The sequence below is a fragment of the Ostrea edulis genome, chromosome 3 (assembly GCF_947568905.1).
Source record: "Ostrea edulis chromosome 3, xbOstEdul1.1, whole genome shotgun sequence".
Taxonomy (NCBI): Eukaryota; Metazoa; Mollusca; class Bivalvia; order Ostreida; family Ostreidae; genus Ostrea; species Ostrea edulis.
Genome location: NC_079166.1, coordinates 81,781,761 through 81,803,218, shown reverse-complemented (window position 1 = coordinate 81,803,218; position 21,458 = coordinate 81,781,761). Strand labels below are relative to the sequence as shown.

The following is a 21,458-nucleotide window of genomic DNA, read 5'->3' as shown; positions in this document are numbered from 1 at the left end:
AAACACGGATACCGACGAGTGATTTACGAATGCTTGCGACTGACTAAGAGTCGGAGATCCGTAAGGACTCGTAAGAAAATTCCGTGAGTGTGAAGGTCGTATTAATCGTAAAGTTTAAGTATGTACTCGTAAGGTAATTAAAGCTCTCGTAATGACTCTGAACAATCCGTAAAGCGATTGTAACCCGACGTAAATGAAATCGTAAATATCACTTATGCATTCGTAGTAATCCGTAAACAACTCGTAAACCATCCGTAACATATCGTAAAATAACTGCAAAGATTCGTAAAAAAACTTTTTAAGAGTGTTTTACGGATTATTACGAGCAGTTTACGTGTTCTTGCGACCAGTTTACGATACTTACGGATTGTTACAATTTATTTACGGATTATTTACGGAAAATGAAATATGTTGACAATCGTGAATTTTTGTTACATGTCAAAATATTTGCCCCTACTTTCACGGATCCTTCCGAGTGTGTGCGAGTTGTGACGAGTTATCAACGGATACCAACGAGTGATTTACGGATCCTCACGATTGACTACGAGTCGGAGATCCGTAAAGACTCATAAAAAGATCCTCGAGTGTGAAGGTGGTATTAGCAAAAATCTGCGAACGATATTATTGTTTCGCCGCCGACGTTCCTGTCAATTCTTGAAAGTTTCCATTTTCAAATTATTTTAGCGGTTAGATAGCTTTTCGCCAAAATATATCATTGTAGATTAATATATAAATTTTCATTAATGTAGATTCATTAAGACAAGAATACAACTTTATAATTTGGGTCAAAATGGCGTATTTCACTATAGAAATTAATGGAAAACGAAAATATTTTTAAAACACCCTACCCAACCCCGTGGAACACATATTTCTTTTCACAGGTATTAAAAATTGGTAGATAGCAAATTTACACGAACATTTTTGTTGTTTCACGGGGGTGTGGGGTATATGTTTACAGACCAAAACACGGCAAGAATGTGAACTCTTTCATTAATTGCAAATGGGTTTAATCTATGAAAAATGAAGACTAACCATTTTTTACTCAATTACGTAAAGACGGAAAACTGAATTATTGCGCGTAGCGCATGATACAAAATGTTTCGGATTTTTTTCCGTGGTAAAACTCCATCCAACGAAACAAACATCATTCCTTATCATTTAAATATATTAAAATATGGAGTTTGAATGATAAAACATGTTATGCTATGAGTTCAATTAAAGATTCATTCTTGAACTACATCATATGGTACTTCGAAATTTGCGTAGTGATGTGTGAAAACATAGCTGAAAAACGAACTGTTTACTGTTGACTCGCAAACGGGTTCCCTGTGAACTGAAAGTTGCAGTTTTGAAAGGATGTGTTAAAGATGAATCCTGTGGAAAGAAAATTGCTGGACTTTTGTGGAGTGGAATTAGAATTAAGTTCAAAGTTCAATTTCGGTACTAACGGTAAGTGTGGGTCATGTGCATGATATGGGATGTGATCAGAGACCAGGCAACCATGGTTATCTTTAGAGTAGCTACGGTTTCCAGGGGGACGAGTGAGTGTTGTAGAGGGTCTTGCAAGCTTTACCAGTAAATTACTAAGACATTGCTTTTGATGGTCGCATCAATCCCTGTTATAACTTTGTACGGAAGTCTCGTCCCGGTGCCCACTCATGAAAATACAGAGTCATCCACTTCTGCTTCATACTTAGATATTTTATTGAAATAGACATTAATGGCAAACTGACCACTCAACTATATGACAAACGGGATGATTTCAGGTCTTCATCGTCAACTTCCAATATATAATGTAGCAGTATTCTATCATCATTTGCATATGATATCTATATTTCTCAACTGACTCGATACACAAGAGCTTGTTCTGTGTATGGTAAGTTTTTAAGTCGAGCCAGGCTACTGACAGGCAAGTTGATGGTGCAGGAGTTTCGACATTCTTGATTGAGATCAACATTTCGCAAATTCTATGGCCGTTATAACGGTCTTGTTCGTCGATACAACCTATCATTGGGCCAGATGCTGTCTGACGTGTTTCATACTAATTGTTAGACCGTTCTTGGCACACTGATTTAACTACCGATAACTCTATTTACCTGATTAGGATATAATGCTCATGGCTGGTGTCCGGTCGACAGCGGAGTTTTACTCCTCCTAGGCAAACGATCCCACCTCTGGTGTGTACAGGGGTACGTGTTTGCCCAACTCTCTATTTTGTATTGCATATGGGAGTTATGAGATAGATCACTGTTCGTTATCTCCACCTTCCATGTCGGAGTTCAGAACCATCATCGTTCAACACGTGAACCTGAAGTAGTCTGTGTTATAATTGAGAACAGCCAGAATTCTGTCAGACAGGAATTTCGAAATCTGGTACTCTTTGACTGGCTTTTCTGCGAACCACACTTTCTCTTATTGTGAAGACGCCAGTGAAGCTTTAGAGCAGTGATTGAATAGTGATGTGACATTTGGGACTGTGACATGACGAAATTGCCGTAGGTTGTAAACTGGACAATTCTCATTACCGGTCAAGTATACATTCGCTAATTCTGTGAGGCATCAGGTGTGTACGATTTGATTGTACGGCATGGAACATTAAATAAAGATTTAGCGTAACGAGCTAACAAAGTATTCGTTAGCGAGACATACGGAAACAATTGCTTTATTCATTTTTTTTATTTTAACGCCCATTGGCTTAAACCTTCTGTGCGCTCCCTTGACCCGCATACCAGCTTTTGGTGTTCGGTTGTCCATGTTACACATGTAATCACTCTCCACACCCTGCATACATACACTTGATATACCGTATGGCGATTTTTCCGCGAGTCTAAATTTTGGCGATTTGATTGCCCAAAGGTATGCTGATAATTTTAGCGGAATAAAAGTTGGTAGACAAAGAAGAGTTGTCCCTCTTGCAAATATGGAAGTCGCATTTCGGTGAATATTAGGCGAGAAAAATTTTCGCGGAAAGCTATCTAACCGCTAAAATAAGTCAAATTTATCCCCCGCGGAATAACCGCTATACGGTATCAGGATAACTGTATAACCACAAGAAGAGGACCTGTCTCGATATTCATACATAATATGTAATTATTACTTGTACGCACTGAGTAGCGTTACATTGCACATAAATACACCTATAATATTTTCTTATTTGCAGATAATATCCTACACATACATTTTGTTTAAGACAATACACTGCATTACATTACATAAATACACCCACAATATTTTCTTATCTGCATATAGTATCTTACACATGCCTTTTGTTTTTAAGACAATACTTTTACTTTTGTCTATCGGAAATACTGCACAAATACATGGGAGTTTAACATTGCATTGATATGCATTTACACACAACCGGCAGCATCTACTTTATGACTATAATACTACACCGTACACTGAGCACTTGTTTCAATTAATGATAAGAATTAAAATAAGATATACAGAATTAATTGAACAATAAGGAACTCTTACTGGGTGTTTCAGGGCTGTTAAAATTAAACAAAACAATAGACAAATTCCTGAGTAGTAAATATAACACCTTACCTCAGAAAAGCTGGATCATATGAAACATTCCGTCTATGCTATGTATAGAAATGGAACTATTTTGTCGAGCATTAGAAGCTGATATGTAGATAAGTATAAAAGCGTCCTTCCTGCTAGACAGCACAGACCGGCGGTTTAAAGTCCATTGAACTGAAGTTCCAATCCCGGTACAGTTAAATGGGGCTCCAAACAGGATTTGGGGTATGCTCGATTCATAGACACAAAATAAGAGCATATCTATTTACAATACATGCATAATGACAATTAGGAGAATTTAAAGTGGCAATTACCACAGATAACAAATCTCACTACTAGTAATGGAAATAAATAATACGTTTTTTGCACTTGAGATACGAAAAAAAAAATCGTGATATAAAATTTACGAGTCTAAGAGAACACATCAGAAGTAATGTATTTTTCTAAATTTTCACATAATTTTCAAGGTCTTAACTTAAATGGAAAAAAAATGTAAGTTTAAAGAAATGGAGGTTAGAGATCAAATTTTTTAATTACTGGATTTGTATACAAAATTTCGAGTACATGGAATTAAACAGTTTTAAGAAACATTGTTATGTTTGGAAAATATATCAACTAAATGAATAAATTACAACTAGTTCAAAGTCTCAATTATTGGTATTATAATTCATAAAACTGAAATACATGTATTGGAGTGTAAGAATACAAGACTTATTCGGTGGAATATAATCTGTGATATAATGCAGATTTAGAACTGTTCATTAATAAGTCCTTCCCCACAAAATGTCAAACCCTTTCAAAATTTGAATTGACACAAAAATTGTCAACTAGATACGGTTCAGTAATAGCTGAAATATATGTACTATATTTGCACAGATGGGATAAGTATGGAACTCGTAAATACCGAGTTTTATCATTCTGCGTAGTTGTGCTCAATTGTTCAGGAGCTAACTTCCTTAACGATAAAAATACAAAATGGTAAAATGTATGATGAGTCGTAATACGTTTCTGATAAATGTCATCTGGGGTAAATATACGAAATACATCTAAGTTCGGGTACATTGTCGTGGATACCTTTCAGGTATGCGGAAAGGTGGTGTCATTAACTTGGAATTTAATAGAATGATTGATAGAGAAATATATATTATGCTGCTCTTACACCTCCGGTGTCACCTACAAGTGGAACCCTTGCTGGGGAAATTGATATGGTGGCAATTCACAAGTCCGATAACTTGTTACATTAATGTTTTTATCCCCCCTCTTGCCCTCATTTCCCCTATCTCCTTGGATGTTTGTGTAGATGGCTACTTCTTTGTTCAATAACTAATCTCTTCGGTTTGATTTTTGAATTATCCTAATTACTCTCGTATGTATATATATGATCATGATAGAGAGGTGATTGTGAGTGATATGGCGTTGATAAAATGAGTTAATCAATTGTTCTATTATACATTTCGCAAAATGAAAATAAAGAACTCATTTGCAGTTTGTCACTGATAGCAAATACCGTGTCAGGATGAAATTTATATCCGCTTCGTGCCTTGAAGAACATAAGGCATCAATCACTTTGGAATAACTGAATGCCACGTACTCTTACTTGTATTGTTAAAATGTTCATGTTGTTAGTTAATTAGTTTATACGAAATGTCCACTCAGACATTTAAACTATTTTCCCCTACGGAAGAGATGATTTCATGTGTTTTGTTCTACAATAACTTATATGAATCCCAGATATATCAAATCACAAATATACATTTAAAGAAAATTACGTTTACATGTTACACATGTGAACAAATCATCTTTTCACATATAAATATATTTTTTTAAAAAGCATTTCACTTATATTATGTACATATCAAAGTGACATATTTAGTATCCAAATGTGGCATAGGTTGTATGAGATGCAAGACATTTCGTATCCTGGCCATGTCGTACTCGGGTCACTTCGTTTCGTATTTTCAAGTGTTGCCGGATGTATTAACAGGGTACACAATGATTTCTGAAGAAAAAATATGTTGAATACTAGACGTAGGGTAGAAAGTGATCCTGAGTAAAGTGCGACGTTGTTAAGATTTCATATAGGAGTCTTCGCCTTTTACATTAAGATGATATTATTGTACGGTTTTTAAAGATGCACTTTTATTTTTTTAGTGAAAATACCTGAAGAAATTCTGAAATGGGACTATGCTGCGCGAAGCAGATACGCAGAATGTGCCAAGAAAGGAACTCAAACAATACACAGGGCTCGAGCAATGATAGTTGGATGCGCAGGGGCTGGGAAATCTACTCTACTTAAACGTCTACAGAAACGAAGTATGGATGAACTGAAAAAGGTTCAGTCTACAGTAGGACTAGAAGTACACGAAGACATCTTTGAGATTGCTGCTGAATCTGATTGTTTAAAAGGTAAAAAGAGATAAGGTATTCATTTTTAAAATTATATTGGTTGTTGCGTAAATCTATTGCAATCTAAAAATATTTCTTTCCCAATGGTTATAGTTTTGTTCAAACGTTAAGATTAACATACTTTACAAAAAAGAAGCAAGTCTTCTGTCGTGATTTCCCACACGCTATTTGATTAATGACCTTCAATTTGACATTTTTATATATCGATGACGTATTGACTATTAACAATAACAATTTTAATTTATATGTCGATTTGATATATCCCAATGAACTCAAAATAAAATACATTAAAGAATCGTCTACTTCTGCTTCATACTTAGATATTTTATTGAAAGTAAATATTAATGGCAAACTAGCAACTCTAAATTTATGACAAACAGGATGATTTCAGCTTTTCCGTGAAGAGTGAACATAACGAACGGTGATCAATATCATAAATCCCACAAGCAATACAAAATAGATAGTTGGGCAAACACGGAGCCCTGGACACACAAGGGTGGGATCAAGTGCCTAGGATGAATACGCATCCCTTGTGGATCGGTCCATAGTCAATTTAGATATTTATGTAGCAATACCTCATCATCACCTCCATATGGTGTTTATATCTATCAACCGATGCCCAAGAGCTTGTTTTGCTTATGGCCAGTTTTTAAATCGAAGCAGGCTACTGACAAACAGATTGATGGTGGAGAGATTCTAACAGTCTCGTTTAAAGTCAGCATCTTGCAAATTTCTATGGTCTTTAGAACGATCTAGTGTGCCAATATAACCTATCATTGGGTTAAATGCTGTCTGACGTGTTTCATACCAATTGTTAGGCCGTTCTTAACATATTGATTTTGACTACGGATATATCCGTTTACCTGATTAAGATGTAGTGATCACGGCGGGTTTGACAGGTCAACAGGGATGCTTACTCTCCCTAGGCATCTGATTCCACCTGTGGTGGGTGTACGGGTCTGTGATTGTCCAACTCTCTATTTTGTATTGCTTATAGGATTTATGAGATTGATCACTGTTCGTTATATTCACCTTTCATTAGTGTATATTTTCTAATTAACACTTGGGAATTGTATGGAGGACATGCTTTCAAAATTTATATCTTAAATACGCACGCTGCTCCCTTTTTGAGCTTTACTGAGATGGATATGTAGTCATGCAAGTATATGTGTCAATGAAGATACTTCATAACATTTCTTGTTTTTATTATGAATGTAAATAGCTGTTTTTCACAGTCTATACAGGGCATTTTGTTTAAATTCTCTTCACAATTGTTCATGGAACATTGCTGATTCCGATTAGCATGTACTTGTGACTGCACAACCTGATCTCTTGATACTCACATGTGAACGGGCACGTGATATCTAAGGTCATGAAGTTCCATCGCCATTAAACTTTTCCACCAAGTCAAGAAGGAATGGAAAGGGCAGAGTGATGTTCCGATTGGTTCGGTTGAAAACGTACACTTGCACATGTGCATACTGTTTTTCCCCATAACACCCATTTTAACATCGCTTATATCTTTTTTTTCTGTTTGGGCATCAGAGTAAATGCAATAACAAGAGATATATCCTATTTAAAGCTCTTAACATAAATACTTGTGGTAACGAATTATTTACTATGGAGCGAGAAACCTGATGCAAAATATATCCATGATTAACATTTGACACAGCATTACATCATAGTGTTCATCTCTGCTCTGTACATGGACCTTATCCTTGTTTGATTAACCAACCAGGTATCTGTTCACATTTTGAAAAACCTAGTCTATTGGACTTAATTGTAGTAAGGACTTGAATTGTGTAGCGCCCCCCCCCCCCCCCCCCCCCCCCTCGCTTCAATACACAGGTCAAAGGTCGAGGTTTGTTTGGAGATTACTTTGGAGTCAACTGAGTGCACTGGACTTTGGGACGCTACGGGAGTGTTCGGTGTCAACGGAGTGTAGTCGGGGAGCGCTTTGAGGGAATTCATGGTATGGGGTGGGTCAAAGGTAGACAACCACTATAGTTTTGTTTTAATGCAATCTGGACAGGTAACTATGACGTTATTATGGGTGTAAAGCCGGGAGCACATGCCGAGCTGGGGAAACATTGATGAAGTCGAGAGTGATGTGACATAATATTAGGTTAAAGTCGATATCGCTATGACGATGAACTCTAAAGAGAGCAGTGCGACGGATAAACAGAATACCGCAAATACACAGTGTTAACATGCGTCAGTGTTTTTATTCTCAGCATTAAAAGTCCTCAGTTTTGATAAAAGAAGAACCCATTGTTGTTAAGAATAACGCCTGATTTTAAGTTGGCTCTAATTTTTATAACATTGAATATTGAAACAATTTTTAAGGAACACAAGTTTGTGCGACTGCTTCATTCATGACGTCATTGGACAGTCTGGAACATTCTATGACGTCATATAAACACAATATACAAATCATGTCGCTTTCACCACGATGTCAGATGGAATGCGCAGCCACTTACAGAATAACAGAAGTGGACTTCAGCGCGTGGATATATTGATCAGCGGTTTAGATATTTACAGGAACACATCCGCTTACACCGAGAGCGTGAATTACAACTCCACATAGAGAACTGTCGACGACTGAGAATTTTCTAATGGGGAAGGGTGATACCTAAAGGAAAACAACAGTTAGTGTCCGAGTATTACCATATCAAGCTCGATAGATGCCGTCATTCCAGGAACTTAGAAATGAAACAAAATTACCACAACGTCATATTCAAAGTGTTTTCCTTTTTCGGCGACCTGTTGAGATATGCTAAATAATATAAAAAGGGGAAATACAGTGCAATCCCAGTAAATATGTATGGTTAAATATTTGAAACCCGTCTTTGTATTCCGATATTTGAGTTGCATTCGCACAGTCAGAGAATCTCAACGACGATCAAACTTAAAACAAAATAAGAACCGTATAGCGATCTAAGAAAGAATTCCTGATGGAAGATGGAACCACACACCTATATGTTTTTTTCTTGTAAAGTATCCGCGATGTAGCGGAAGACTTAAGAAAAAACATCTACCAAGGAATAAGAAGAAATTTAAGACCTTCAAGAGAGCTATTGTTGGAGTCATCAACCCTGAATATTCCCTGTGTCTACCTCGAGCTATTATCGTGGCACAGGTACACAACCAAAACCCCGACCCTGAATGGGATAGAAAATTGAAATGTATACAACAAGCCATAGCCCTCATGAAACAGGTTGGTTGTCAAATCAACGAACCTTGTGGACCCCGAGAGTGGGAGAAGTTACAACAGGTACTTATCCTTCATTACCGGTTGCAGCTATTTCAATTCAATTCGAATTATTTTTTATTGTAAGTATAACACATCTACAAAGGACAGGGATATGGTACTTCTTTGAACATTCTGTTGGATAGCGAGCATTATGATGCCATTACATTTATGCCGGGAGTGACGGAGAATCCAAGCTATTGCAATTACTGCGGTGTAGGATATAGTCACGTATCGTACAATCAGTGCTTATCGATGTTCATTTTGTTCAACCGATTCGTCCAGTTCATCGGATAACAATATTTTGTTCAGAACCACTCGAAACCCTACATTATCATTACCACGAAAAATATCTACAGTTTAATGGAACACTGCAACCAGTGTCAGGAATGGATGCACAATGAATTATTAAAAGGATATTCCTGTGGAGGTCAAACACGATGCCACATCTGCAACACAATCATAACTACGTCTCATTACTGCTTTGCTTAAGCAAAGGATAGAGAACCTAAACATAACAGGGGTCCGAATAAGTACATTTAGTGCGAATATACGCAAGAAAATGGAATTCACACCCCTAATGTATGTGTGGCAGAACACGTAAGTAAAAGTACGGCACTTTAGATATTGACACCCCTTGTGGACATTGCCAAGGTTTTGTACTGTAATGCCGTTTCATTCTTTTGCGCTCACACACAATGAAGATACAATGCTTTCACATAATTTAAATATACATGATGTGCAGTTTACATTGATTCCCAGACCATTGTCAAACGAGCGAACATAACCAATATTACATCAATATTACATCAATGAGATCTGACGACTGGTAGGGATTACTACGAGTCTTCAGACATCGAGAGAAAAAAAAAACATCTGGAGAACCATAGCTAAACTCTCTGAACTGTCTGTGGGGAAAATTTGCTCAAATATTGCATTTACTGAGAACCCAGAACTTCGTCCAAGAGTAAGAATTATAGGAATAATTACAAAGCGCAACTATAGAAGTGAAAGGAATCGAGATCTTAGAAAATCGAGATCGTCCAGAAACTGAAATGATCTTAATTCATTATCAACAAGAGAAATTATGTATCTAAGACTGTTCGTTTGGAAATGAGGTGCTGGCTTGTTTTACAACAGTTCATGCTTGTTTACATTTGATCTAGATTTTAAAGCGTTCGGGAAACGCGTCTTATACTTTGATACAAACAGTATCATCTATAAATGTGACAAAACTTAATTCAACCCGACCATTATCAATAGTTTAGGCGGCAACACCGATGCATTGAGTTGAGCTCGCATCATCAATCAAATACATGTCGGGGACCCCTAAATGTACGCATACGAGACCCATGGAGTTAGTGTGGTGGGTCTGTATGCAAAGTCAAAGGCCTGATTCCGAATAATCAAGCTTCCAGTATCGTCTCACTAGCTACCTTAGGAAACATTTTAAAAGGAAAGGAAGTCAATGTGCGTTAATCTCATTTCATTCAAATAACGCCTAAGCACGATGTTTGTACCATCCCCTTAGTGAAAATAACATCACATGATGTATAATAAAAAACACAGTGTGCACCATTATATTACTCTTCATTATGGATATTAAGTACAAAAAGAAACGCGTCTTAAGACTTGAGAATTACTTTCTTACTTTGTGTGCTGCGAGTCTTAAACATTGTCCTATTTGTAGAGATTCTTTTGTGGAAACGATTCGTATCTTTATCTTTTAATTAGTACGTATGATTCCCTCAAACTTGTGTAGGCCAACGAGACATTGGGTCCGTTTCAGTTGAAACTTGAATTTACTATGGTAGTGACTGGTCACTACAAATCCGGTAAAACATTGAAACAACTGGTACAAAATACGCAATGGATAGCACCTTCATCAGAAAAAAATAATAGTGTAGTGTTATTGAGAATGGCAACCGGCTTACCAATCATACACTAGTCCCTGGCATTTATTCACAAAACCCCCAAGACTATGAAAAATCAGTAGCCGATCTCAGTACTAAGCTTTTATTAGGTTACCTGAGTCAACTCAGGTGACCTATTGCAATTGATTTTCGTTCGTCGTCGTCCGTCGTCCGTCATGTGTTAACAATTGAACACTTTTAACTTCTTCTTAATAACTACCAGTCCATTTCTTTTCAAATTTGGTATGAACATAAATTGTAAATTTCAGGACTCTAGCACCTCTGGGGCTCTAGGGGCGGGACAAAAACTGTCCAAAATTGACCAATTTTCAATTATTTTCCTCTCAAGAACCATACACATGTAAGAAAAACTAAATACATAGTGATGTAGAGCAGGAAGGCCTCGACCAAAATTGTAAATTTCATGATCCCAGGAGTAGGGAATCTGACCCCAGCGCGGGGTCAAACTTCTTATATAGTGTTTATATGTAAAACACTTAAACAACATCTGTTTTAGTACGATTGATAGTAAATATATATTTAGAAAGCACATGCAGTCCTTTACCAAAATTGGGAATTTGGTGATCCCAGGGCTAGGGGTTTTGGTATCAGGGTGGGGCTAAAATGGTCAGTTATTAAATGTTTTAACAATATACATTTTTAACCTCTTGTTGATTACTATCATCCCAATTCTTTTCAAATTTGGTATGAAAGATATTTGGATCAAATGGAACATAAATTGTAAATTTCAGGATCCCTGCACCCATGGGGCCTTACCGGCAAGGCAAGAACTGCCCAAGAATTAACAAATTTTCAAAAATCTTTTTCTCAAGAACCACACACATGCAAGAAAAACTAAATGCATAGTAATGTAGAGCAGGAAGGCTTCTACCAAAATTGTAAATTTCATGATCCCCGGGGTAGGGGTTCTGACCCCAGCGCGGGTGTTGTAGAGTGAGCCTTCCCCCATAATGAGACTTCCCCCCGGAAGCCTGACTCTAGAGTGAGCCTTCCCCCTGGGGGAAGGCTAACACTAAAGCAGGAGAATCCCCGGGAAAGTCTCACTCTAGAGCCACACTTCCCCGTGGGAAGACCTACTCTATCACTAGTTGAAGCGTCAGACTTCCCCCATAGCATACTATCACTTTATGGATATTGTTTAGATACCAAGACCTTTTTTCAGCAGGGCATTAAATGGTTTTGCTTAAGGAGGTACTCTACATTGTCATGATGGCTGACTTCCTTTTCAAACATGGGTGAAAATATAAATATCAGCAATATTTGTCTAGTCATTTAAAGAATTCTCACCTAGCTGAGTAGCTCATTAAAATGGAAAAAAAGCATATCGACTGCTGTAGATCGGGTGTTCGAGTCCAGCATGGGTTTTAAATTTTTATCAGATTGCTTTCTACTAAAACTGCATTTTTGACTAAATAAAGTAAATTTGAAAGTTTGCAATTTCAAAATATTGTACATATCCTCCACTTTTCATCATATAAAAATTCTCTGGTGTAGCATACCTCCTTAAGTCGTTCTCTAAACTCAACAGAAGAAAACGGTGAAAATACATTGGAATTGATAAGTCATTTTGTTTGACCCATAGACCTTGAACTTTGACCCAAACAATACCTATGCCTTGGTTAGTTTTAGAAGTTTGAAAAATGAAATGAGGAAATTTCCCATTTATGTTTCTTCTCATCTGCGTACAAATATCGGTTATGCTTTTAAACTTGTACAACTTCAGGTAGGTAGGTAGATAGATATTTAGGTAGGTAGAGAGATATTTAATTCCCTGTCCGATAAACTAAAAGGAGGTGCTGCACGTCTCATGATAATTTCCCTAAAGGCGTTGCATAAAAGATCGAAAAAATTAAGTTATTCAAATTTATGACAAAACCAATTGGAACGCATGTCTTGATTTAATAGTTTTTGAAAACAAGTTTAAAAGACGTGTATTGACAAAATTAACTAAAATATTTCGATTTATATGATTTTTAGCGTTAAAATGGAGGGGTATCCCCGAAGTTCAGAAAAACTGCCTCCGTGAAACAAAATAAATTTGACATGAACATGTTCTTCGAGTTTTCCTCAGAACAACTGTCGCTTTGACATGGAGCATTCTTTTGTAAATTAAAAAAAAAATCTAAACGACTTCACAGGTAATAATTTCAACTTCACCTGTATGTTAATTTTCCTTAGTAGTGTATGGTCTACTGCCTGGCTCAGTGGGTAAGGTTGTCGACTCTTATATGTAAAGATGTTTTCTATTTTTAAAATGACCGGGTTCGACTCCCTCACGAACACACTTTTTTTCATATTACGTTTTCCATCTAGCTTTTTTTTCTTGATTGAAACACGCGTCTAATTTTTATAAATGATTCATGTAAAATCTCTGTTTATTACCATGTGCCGAGCTTGAAATAAGCTTTCAACCTGGGCACTGTTTAGTTTGTGAATCGGGCTCTCAACAAACACGCCGAATACAGCATGCAACACCTGTGTTTTAACAGTCAAGGCTGCTAACGAGAACTTGTATACTTTTCTGAATTAAAGTTGTTGACAAAAGCATGGTGCCTTTTACGAAAATCCATTGTGAACTATGCAAAGCTTTGGAAGAAAACGTTTAAGGCCAAACAAGGTAAATAACCGTTAAACAGTTTGAATTTATATGTACATGCATTCCAGTAGCAACTTGCTATGTTGAATTAATTTTTACCGGTGCATGTACTTCAAATAATGTTGAACTTTAGAAATGCGTATTAAACTTCCCATATTTTATTTTGTGGTCAGAGTCATGTACAGTTGCCAATTGTTGGTTGTAGAAAATAATACATACGAGTATAAGAGCTTCTGGACTGTAGTAGTATAGAATATTGAATATTTGATTCACTCGTAACATGTAACCGTATGCATTGTATCTGATACTCATAAAAAAGAAGATAATTTAGTGTTCACGGTTTCAAAAATGATCTTTAGACTACATGCATCTTTCAGGTATTTAAATGGCAAATACGCAATGAGTATAAATATGAATAAAGGTCAGTTCTACGTCACGAGTGATGGCACGGAGCTCCGATTAGGGAAAATTCCCGCTTCGGTGCAACACCCTCTTTATTTCACAGTTTGCACAGGAGGGGATGAAAGGGGGGGGGGGGTGTCCCTCTAGAACGAGACTTCAAGAGGGTGTTATGGCTCAAGAGTGAGTCTTCCCCCTGGGGGTAAGGTTTATTCTAGAGCAATTCTGCTGGGGGGAAGGCTCAGTCTAGAGCGAGACTACCGAGGAGAAATCTCACTCTAGAGCCAGACTTCCGGGGGGAAGACTCACTCTAGAGCCAAACTTTCGCAGGGGAAAGGCTCACTTTAGAGGCAGACTTCCGCGGTGGGGAAGCTGGCTCTGGGAGGAAGTCTGGCTCTAGAGTGAACCTTCCCTTAGGGGGGAAGGCTCACTTTAGAGCCATACTTCTGGGGGGGGGGGGGAGTCTCACTATGAGGGGAAGTGTGGCTCTATAACACGGGACCAAACTTGTTATATAGTGATTATGTGTAAAACACTTAAATAACATTTTCTTTAGTGCTTTTGATACTAAATTGAAACTAAATGGATAGATCTGGTAGTCTTTTACCAAAATTGTAAGGGTTTTGACCCCAGGGTGGGGCCAAACATTTTGCTGATACAGTATCAAATCTAAATGCATACTTAGGAATAACAGAAAATGATGTACAATAAATGGTGAATTTCACAACCGAGAGTTATGACTTAAGGATGAGTCCAAATTAGTCATATATTTTGATGTTTTAATGTTAATACACTTATTATTTAAAGCCTTTCATCAGTGTATGCACTTTTAAGGGCAGTTAAGATTTAAGAACACATCTTGTTTTATATTGTTGGTGAACATTAGAATTTAGCTTAGATATTTAATTTGCATCATTGCACAGGAATGTTTTTCCTAGATTTCATAGCCCATGGAAGTAGTGATACTTTTTCACTAGTATTCAGGTGACCGATGAGGCTTGTGGACTTCTTGTTCAATTTTCATGATATGATGGGCAGCGAGGATATATAATATATTGTAGATTAGTTAACGCACAAAGCGCATCATCGAAATCCAAGTATATATATCACATACAGTTTGTTCGATCGTTTCGAGGAACATCGCACCATCAGTCGGAATGTCCACTAGCTAGTGCTGTTCATAAATTATAGAGATAAATCACATATCCGAGTGTTAAGTCGGCAATTACAAATGCCTTATTTACTACTGGCGTGTGATGAAGACACTAATATTCCTCACGGATATTTATTAGCAGATTTAAATCCTCAGACACCCGAGGAATTAAGATTTAAAAGTCAATTATTTTCTACCGTAGCGATACACATGCCACCAAGAGTAAATTATTAACCTCTCACGACCATTAAGAACAAGGGACGTTATTGACCAAAATTGGCCGCGCTTCAAAAATCGATCATATTTTGCAGGTAGAAAGGTGATAATTTTCTCGTTTCATTCATATATAACATGTACCATTTACCTGTTGCTGATATTGAGAAAATAACGTTACAATATTGCATTGTTAACTTTGACGCTGTCTTCCGACGATCGCTTTTTCGGAACGACGTCATCGACCTTATAGGATTTACAGTCCCCTGATTCTTCTAGAATATTTTTCTAAAAGTTACAATTTTAACTTTTTATATAAAAATACTCATTGAGATCGAAGACTATTGAAAACTGGCATGCTATGGAAAATACATTATTCATTTACATGTAACTTTATCGTGGTCATAGACATTTTACGGAATAATCTTGTGTTAATTGGAGTGAGGAGAATAATGCGTGTATTTGTCAAAAATTGTTGAGTAGAACGCAATCATATTTTCGAAGGTGCTGATCGATGTCCTCCTATTCAAATGAAATATGGAAAATAAAATGGCTCTTGAATTTTCTTTTTCCTTTTCTTTTGGTCATAAATATAAACACTTTTGTTATCCCATGTACACCAAGGACTATGTAACAGGTCTGCTTACATGTGTATGCAATATACATGTTACAGTACATACGAATAAAATATGTCTGTCTGCTGTGGGCATTTACAAAATATATTGAATAAGTGTGGTGAATTTACGTGTTCTAAACGATACAAATTTATGTTGCATGAATGGGATATCATTTTCTTGGGTACACCAAAACACGTCAAGTAATATGCATGTAACTTCAGATGGCATATTTCATATAGCAAATGTATTTAAAAACCTCACAAAAATGCGCCCGTGTTTATATCTTTACATTCCCCTAAATGGTCAACAAATGGGAGTTCCAACTCTCTCTCTCTCTCTCTCTCTCTCTCTCTCTCTCTCTCTCTCTCTCTCTCTCTCTCTTCATATATTGTTCATCTTTGATACATGAAAATTACATCAGTCAGTGGGCATGTCATTGTATGCACGGACATTCAGTCTAAATCTAGAACGGACTCTGGGAAGTTGTTCCAGTACATGATAGACAATGTGGTATATTTAACTGCTTTTCCCAGGCACTTATTATGCCCCACCCACTTAAAGAAAAGGGGCATATTGGTTTGCACCTGTCGGTCGGTCGGTCGGTAGACCACATGTTGTCCGCTCAATATCTTGAGAATAATTCACTTGATGATAATGATATTCCATATCTTGGTTGGTTATGAGTAGAAGAAGACCCCTATTCTTTTTCAGGTCAAAACGTCAAAGGTCAAGGGTCAATCTACTCTGGACATAGAAATATAATGTCCGCTCAATATCTTGAGAACTCTTTGTTTGAGAAGACATCAAACTTGGCACACTGGTACATCCTAAGGCTTAGATGACCCCTATTGCTTTTAAGGGCATATGATCAAAGGTCAACGGTCAAACTGGGCATAGGAATATACTGACCATTCAATGTATAGAGAACCCTTTGCTTGACAGACATCAAACTTGGTACACCGGTACATCTTCAGGAGAAGATGGCCCCTATTGATTTTGAGGTCACATGGTCAAAGGTCAAGGGTCAAACTGGACATAGGAATATACTGTCCGTTCAATATCTTGAGAACCCTCTGTTTAACAGACATCAAACTTGATACACTGGTACGTCTTCAGGAGAAGATGATCCCTATTGATTTTGAGGTCACATTGTCAAAGGTCAAGGGTCACACTGGACGTAGGAATATAATGTCCGCTCAATATCTTGAGAACCCTTTGCTTGACAGACATCAAACTTAGTACACTGGTAAATCTTCAGGGGAAGATAACTCATATCGATTTTGAGGTCACATGTTTAAAGGTCAAGGGTCAAACTGGACATCGAAATATACTTTCTGCTCAATATATTGATAACCCTTTGCTTGACAGACATCAAACTTGGTACACTGGTACTTCTTCAAGAGAAGATGACCCCTATTGATTTTGAGGTCACATGGTCAAAGGTCAAGGGTCAAACTGGACATAGGAATATAATGTCCGTTCAATATCTTGAGAACCCTTTGCTTGACAGACGTCAAACTTGGTACACTGGTACATCCTCAGGAGAAGATGATCCCTATTGATTTTGAGGTCACATGTTTAAAGGTCAAGGGTTAACCTGGACATAGGAATATACTGTCCACTCAATACCTTTATAACCCTTTTGCTTGACAGACATCAATATTTGTACACTGGTACATCTTCAGGAGAAGACGATCCATATTGATTTTGAGGTCACATGTTTAAAGGTCAAGGGTTAACCTGGACATTGGAATATACTGTCCACTCAATATCTTTATAACCCTTTTGCTTGACAGACATCAAACTTTGTACACTGGTACATCTTCAGGAGAAGACGATCCATATTGATTTTGAGGTCAAAAGTCAATAGTTAAACTGGACATAGTAATATGTTGTCTCCTATATTTTCATAATTATTTGCTTGATTAGCACCAAACTTGGTACACTGGTACAGCATAAGGAGTAGATTACCCCTAGTGACTTTTAGGTCACATGGTCCATGCACTCTTGACATAGGAAGATATTGTCTGCTCAATATTTTGAATTGATGATACTACTATGAATTAAATGATGTGTGTGTATAACCCTTTTCAATTTTGCACCATGTGGGCATATGTGTTTTACAAACATCTCTTGTTTTCATATGCGAATAAGGATATATTGAGTGAAACATCCCCACCCCTACCCCCAATATTCTTGATAGTAGTGAGAAAGAAATAAGTTTAAAATTATGAATTGAACCCATGTAACGAAGGATACCCCCCACCCGGCCCCCGACCCCCGACGATTTAAGAATTCGAAGATCAGGCAGAAAGTTTTTTTTTCATTTGCTAATTTACTACCAACTTATATCTATACACATATATATATACACATGTACATCCTGCCTAATTACCTCTGTTATATATGTGTAGCTGTAAATGTGCATCTATTACACACACACACACACACACACACACACACACACACACACACATATATATATATATATATATATATATATATATATATATATATATATATATATGATCCCGTGTGGATCCGGGTTTGAGTAGGTCCTCAGTACCCCTTGCTTGTCGTAAGAGGCGACTAAATGGGGCCGTCTTCGGATGAGACCGCAAAAACTGAGGTCCTGTGTCACAGCAGGTGTGGCACGATAAAGATCCCTCCCTGTTCAATGGCCATAAGCGCCGAGCATAGGCCTGAATTGTGCAGCCCTTAAAAAAACCCCGCACAAACACCTCAATATTATTAGCAATGTTTTATGCATTATATTTGATATATTTGTATTCAAGATAGTTTGAAATTTAACGAAGAAAGTAAGAGACACCCCAACTATCTAGCTCTTGAGATATAACGTACCAGTACCCATTTTTGCCGAAAATGAACGAATTTTGGTCCGATTTTTGTAAAAAGAAAATAAATTCGAGTTATTAAAGGGATATGTGTGTCTTTGATTTTTTTTAATTCAATTTATTCTTAAATAATCTTATTTTGAAAAGACAGGACGTCCAAATTCCCGTGACCTTTAAAAACGAAAGTAGAATAATTTCCATTCATCATGCGGTGGATTTTTGATCCGCCGCCGTGACTCAAAAGGCAAACATCATCTGCATTTATTAGGTGCGGATTTTTATGACAAACTAGGTAAAGCATTAATTGTTTGACTGGACATACATGTATTTATTAAATCGCAAAGTAAGTAAAAGTTTATGAGGTTAAATGATGGAACAGTTTGCTTCAGTTCTATAACATGCAAAATATTGACTTTACGTAACGAAAACGGCCGATTGCCGCATTCATTCTTTTTAAAAAATCATATTGTTTGCAGCTAACAACCGACACCATATTGATAATGAAAGAAGAATATTAAGAGTCATTCTCTGTAAGCATCAAAATTTTTATTATAGGGGTGGAAAGGTACCCTCACCGATTTTGCTGAATTTTGGCATATAGTGATTATTTGATACCCTCCCATAGAATTTGGTACCGAAATTCGAAATTGAGGTACTGTTGCCATGGTAACATGAACACTGTGAAAACTGCTCCCAAGATGCTTAAAAATGCTCGATTTTGGCCTGTTTTTGATTAAACATAAACAAATTAATTTTACTGATGTACAAATTTCTCTATTGTTTGCTTAAAGATTAGGTTCAGCATAATAAATTCTTAATAAAACATCAATAAATCAATATTGGATTACCTATTGTTCCTGAGGTTGAAAAATCAATGTTTTAGCATTTTGACTATTTTTGAAAAAAATCGTTTTTAAGCCATTTTATGACATCATTTACAAGAAAACACAACAACACACATCAATGAAAGTTATACATGATTTAATTCATCCCATTATGTGTAAAATATAAAAAAAACGACCAATGTCTTATTTTGCTAAATAAAATTATATAGCTTGAAAAATTGGTTGATATGGTAATATGAAAAATCTCATAATATGAATATATGAGTCAAATTTTAATAATTTATCAATATAATATCCTTAACCTATTAAATTTGGCATAAACAATAATTAATATCATGAATTCTCATGTTATGAAATATTTCAGTTGCCATAGCAACCATATTTCAGTATTTTATAGCAAGGTTTTAATAAGTAAACTAGTATGCTAATTTGTATCAGAAAGCATTACAGGTCTGCTTATTACCATGTGATAGTGTAAACTCATTGTCATATTATATTTGAACATATAAATTGAAGTAAAAGTCTGCTTAAATTAGCAATATAAATGATTAATTCTTTTGTTACCATAGCAACCATTATAATATACATGTATATGGTTCCTTTAAGTTTTGAAGAAAAGTGCTGACTATAAAACTGATTTGTGTCAGGAAGCAGAAATGTGTGTGCCTATTATTAAGTGAAAGTGTTCTGTCATAATCTTAATAATTGTTATAAAGTACAAATTTCATAATTTCCATGGATTAGTCATAAGTTGGATTAGTTGGTGTAGCAAACATTTAAAAAAATCTTTAAGTCAAAAGGCATTGGTAGAAGATTATTACATTTAAAATGAAAATAATTTTTTTTTTAATGTGTTTGAATTACTTTGTATTGAATAGAATTTTTACTTTTCACAAGATAAAATTACATATTTATCTCTAGGTATTTCCTGTAAAAGCATTATATGACTCTGTTTAATCATTTGAATTTAATTATTACAAAGGGGGGAATATGAAGAAAAATGTGTTACTATGGAAACGATAGGGCCAGCAACCATAATCATTGAAAACAATTTAATGTACATGTACTTCAGTAGATTTCTTCTATAATATCATAACTTTATCTCTGTATTCATAGGCTGGTTAAAATATACTAATTAAGAAGGAATTCAATTTGTAGTTAAGTTGCTATGGAAACCTACTTCCATGGAAACATTATGTTGGCGATTTAGATTTCTTTTCATTTTAAACTACAAGTATTTTACCTACTTATACTCAGTTGAGTCAGTTTTGATCAGAGATAACTAGTCCAAAAGTCCTGTTATGAAAATGTTGGTAATCTGACTGTTTTGTCTCCATGGAAACATTAAATAGGAACTGTAACAACTACATGTAACTGTAATATACCAATGATTGGGTATGCAATATTTTCCCAACATTTTCTTGACACTGATTTTTATCAGCTACCCACATACATATGTACTAACGATTTCTAAATTGTTTTGTGTGTCAACTAAAGCTGCAAGGTACCAGAAAGATGATGTTACTTAGGTCATAATCTACTTACATCAGTATATTACCCTTTCATTTCATTTCTTTATTTCTCGATTAATCCAACTTTAGTGGGGGGAAAAACAACTGAATATGGATGGCATTTTGGCTTGTGTCAGTACTTTCTCCATAAGTA

The 21,458-nt window shown here is 36.2% G+C and overlaps 1 protein-coding gene across 1 annotated transcript in view; it reads left to right on the top strand.

The window, feature by feature from the left end:
* Window positions 1–21,458, top strand: part of LOC125676198 (uncharacterized) — a 186,765-nt gene that overhangs the window by 127,586 nt on the left and 37,721 nt on the right. Inside the window, exon 6 of the mRNA XM_056159181.1 lies at window positions 5,677–5,931. Within this exon, the coding sequence (XP_056015156.1) occupies window positions 5,677–5,931 (255 nt within the window). The remainder of the gene's footprint in view (window positions 1–5,676; window positions 5,932–21,458) is intronic.